Genomic DNA, 4,013 nt, shown 5'->3' with positions numbered 1-4,013 from the left:
ATTTACGTTTATGGTGTCCACGTCATTACTCTTTTTTTTCCCAGATTTTCAACAAAGCCGCTAATCTTCTTAGCGGCTTTGCTTCTTTTTTACTAGACATTCATCTTCCAAAGTCCAGTGGCTATTGGACTCAAAAATTGCGGAAATAACAGACAAAGCTGCTGATATTCTTAGCGACTTTGTCAACTTTTCAAAAAAAAAAATGAACACAGAAAGCCGCTAAGAAGTATAGCGGCTTAGGTGCTTATATTAAAAAAAAAATACGGGAATCTCGCATTCATTCAATTGAACACAAAAATCCCCAATTGTTCCCCCGGAACCCTAATAAGTCGAAAAACCCAATTTCTCACCCAAAATCTATCAAATTTCTTTCAATCAATTCCTCTCCATCAACCTAATTCATCCTATATTCATCTAAAGGTAATAATTCAACCCTAATTTACTAATTTCGTCCATACTTTAGTAATTCTTCCCCAATTTACTAATTTTTTTGTGCTTAGTTTAGTAATTGTTTTTAGCTTAGTTTGTTACTTTGATTGTTCAAATTAGTAGCTTGGTTGTTCTAGTTTGTATTTAGTTTGATTATTTACAATGGAGATAAATAATTATCCATTGACTTGTTGGTGGAATGGTGAAGTAGAGGTAAATGGTGAAGATATTAGTTATAAGGGTGGTTGTGAAAGCTTTGTTATTGTTAATAGTACTATTAGTCTTAATGAGCTCAAGAGTGAAATATATGAGTCTTTAGAGGTAGATAAAGGAAAATATGAGATTAATATCAAAATGAAATTCCCAAGTGTAAGAGGTTATAAAGTACTATCCTTGAGTAATGATCGTAGTTTGAAAGCTATGTGGGCAAGTGTGTGTCAATCGAAAGCCGCATCGATGGATTTGTTTATGGAGTTGATGCCTCTTGAAATAACTCAAACTGCTACACAATCCTCTAATTTGTCATTCACAAATATGCTTAGTCAAGTTGAGGATCCAAATTGGTCTTTGTCTTTGTCAACTAATAATGTTGATGAAGCGCCCATTGATGGTAATATTTTTGGAGATGAAATTGAAAATGTGATTGAAGAGGAAGATACAATGTTGTTGTTGAGTGATGAGGATGATATGATAGACCTTGTTTCTCAACCATGTACTAACACCCAATTCATCAAGGTTCATGCTTTAGATGTTGATTATGAAAATAGTTGGTATAAATCAAGTGCGGCTCCATTTAAGAATGGAGAGGAATTTAATGTTGAGCAAGAATTTGCAAGCAAAGAGATTTTGCGACAAGTTGTCACATCCTACAATGTTCTTAGAAACCAAGTTTTTAAAATTACCGAATCAAGACCTCACACCGTGACTTATAAGTGTAATAGATAACCCTTAGCTTGTAGTTGGTATTTGAGAGCGAGTAAAAAAACATTTCCATAGATGTTTTCACAATTGTGTCATACAAAGGTCCACATGAAGCGTCTTGTGTGGTTCGGAAACCATCTCTTGATCATCCAAATTTAAGGGAGGAGTTTATTAGCAATGCTATAAGCATCTTGTGAAAGAAGATTGGGGGGGCTAAGGTGAGTTTGTTAAGGGCATCCATAACAAAGGAATTCAACTTCAAGATTTCTTATTGGAAGACTTGGGTGGCTAAACAAAGAGCGTTGGTAGATATTTATGGAGACTGGGAGGAGTCTTATGCTTTTCTTCCTCGTTACCTAGATGCTTTAAAAGAGGCAAATCCGGGAACCGCTGTCCATTTTGTCAATAAGCCAACTAATGATCCCAATTTCCAACTACTTGATAAAGTGTTTTGGTCATTTGGTCCCTCAATCAACGGCTTCCCTCATTGTAGGCCCATTATTACCATAGATGGCACTCATCTATATGGCAAATATCAAGGGGTTATGTTGATTGCAATGGGAGTTGATGCAAATGACCAACTCTTTCCATTAGCATTTGCCATTGTTGAGAAGGAGGACTATGAGAATTGGAGTTGGTTTTGGGCTGCATAGGACATTATGTGACACGGCGTAGAGGTCTTTGTGTCTTGTTTGACCGTCATCCGGGTATCTTAAAATCAATGAATGAAGTGGGGAGTGGTTGGGAAGAGCCATACGCTTTTCTTATGTATTGTATTCGACATCATGCATCCAACATTAACAAGATGTTCAAAAATTCAGATTTGAAATCAACTTTCCCCGAGAACGCTATGCAACACCAAATTAGAAAATTTGACTTAGGTATGGAGAAAATTGGTTTGATCAATGCAAATGCTAGAGCTTTGTTAGAGAGAATCCGTCCAAGTAAGTGGTCTCTTGCTCATGATGGTAGTAAAAGATATGGTTTTAAGGCAACAAATATGTGTGAATGTTTCAATGGTGTGCTAAAGGGGGTAAGATTTCTCCCAATTCAAGCCCTTGTAAAAGCCACTTTTACCTGAGTTAACAAATATTTCGTTGATTGAAGAAAAATCACTAGGGATAGATTGTTAGGTGGTTTTAAATGGTCGGATAAAGTAACTAAGACACTTGATGAAATTGAAGAAATTGCCGCCCATCATGAAGTTAGTGAACACGATTTTGAGCAAGGCCTTTATCAAGTAACTATAAGTCAAGGTCGTAGGCTTGGAAATCGTGGTGGAAGAAGTCACACGGTACGATTGACAGAAGGACTTGTACTTGTAATAAGTGGCAAAACTTTCATTATCCTTGTTCATATGTAATGGCGGTATCTCGTCCTTTTTCAATCGACGTGGATCAATATGTTGACCCATTATACTCTTCGGGGGAATATCAATCTTTCAACCTATTCCCGATGAGGGTTATTGGAAGACATGGATGGAGAATAAATTGATTCCTAATGATACTTGGTTAAGAGAAAAGGGAAGACCGGTATCTAAAAGAATTTGTAATGAAATGGATGAGGTTTCCAAGTCTACCGTTACTTGTAGTTTGTGCAACGTAGAGAGGCATAACAAGCGGTCACGTGCAACAAATAAATCTAGGGGGTAATATATCATGTTATTTTTTCATTGTTTAAAATTGAACTATTAAAAACCATGTTAATTTTTCTTGGAGTTTGACAATGTTTATTTTCTTGATGTGTTTAGGTCAAATGGAGCCGGGTCCAGTAGATGATAGCGTTCTCACAATGCAAAAGGAACATAGAAGCTCGGTTATTTGGGAAGGAGAGGTAATTAACGGTTCTACTTAACGTATTTTATTTTAAAAAAAATATGTACTTGTTTAAGTTATTTTAAAACATATATGTTTATTTTTTTTTTGAAGGATATCGAGCCGCTAAAATGTAGAAATCATTTATATTCCAAATCTAAATTCACCGTAGACCCAGCTGTTGAGAATTTAATTAGTGGAACCCAGTTTCATGGTATTCATAGGTTAGCTTATGTTGTAGCTCGTCCTGATATGATAACTACATTAGTTGAGCGTTGGAGACAAGAAACCCACACCTTTCATTTAACAGTTGGAGAAGCCGCCATCACTTTGCAAGATGTTAATGTTTTGTTGTGTCTAAAGGTCGGGGGATTACCTATAACTGGTAAATCTGATCACTTTTGGCCTGAGTTATTGGAGCATTATTACTTAGGTATTAGACCACCAACTGATGCATTTAAGGGGAAAACTTTGAAACTTTCTTGGTTAAGAGCAAATTTTCAAGGCCTACCACAAGATGCAACCGAGCAACAACTTCATGCATATGTAAAAGCTTATTTGTTATATTTGATCGGTACCGTGCTCTTTCCGGATAAAAGTGGCAATAGAGTACAATTAATTTACTTCCCCCTTTTGACAAATTTGGAAAGATTGAATGAATATAGTTGGGGAAGTGCAACACTTGTTTATTTGTATAGAAACTTGTGTACGGCGTGTACAAAAGGAGCGATAGAAATTGGTGGTTGTCTTGTTCTAATGCAACTTTGGGCTTGGGAACGTATATCTATTGGTCGACCTACCATCATGACATCAACAGTAGAGGAGCAAGCCGGTGTCGAATACCCACTT

The 4,013-nt window shown here is 36.4% G+C and overlaps 1 protein-coding gene across 1 annotated transcript; it reads left to right on the top strand.

Moving 5' to 3' along the window:
• The first annotated feature begins 591 nt into the window (after window positions 1-591).
• LOC141594807 (uncharacterized) lies at window positions 592-2,003 on the top strand. Its single transcript, XM_074414796.1, has 2 exons — window positions 592-1,317; window positions 1,629-2,003. Exons 1-2 carry the CDS (start codon window positions 592-594, stop codon window positions 2,001-2,003), a joined length of 1,101 nt encoding a protein of 366 aa, XP_074270897.1.
• The last annotated feature ends 2,010 nt before the right edge of the window (window positions 2,004-4,013 follow it).

This window comes from Silene latifolia, chromosome 8 (assembly GCF_048544455.1).
Source record: "Silene latifolia isolate original U9 population chromosome 8, ASM4854445v1, whole genome shotgun sequence".
Taxonomy (NCBI): domain Eukaryota; kingdom Viridiplantae; phylum Streptophyta; class Magnoliopsida; order Caryophyllales; family Caryophyllaceae; genus Silene; species Silene latifolia.
Note: the sequence above shows the minus strand (reverse complement) of the source record. Positions and strands in the feature narration are given on the sequence as shown.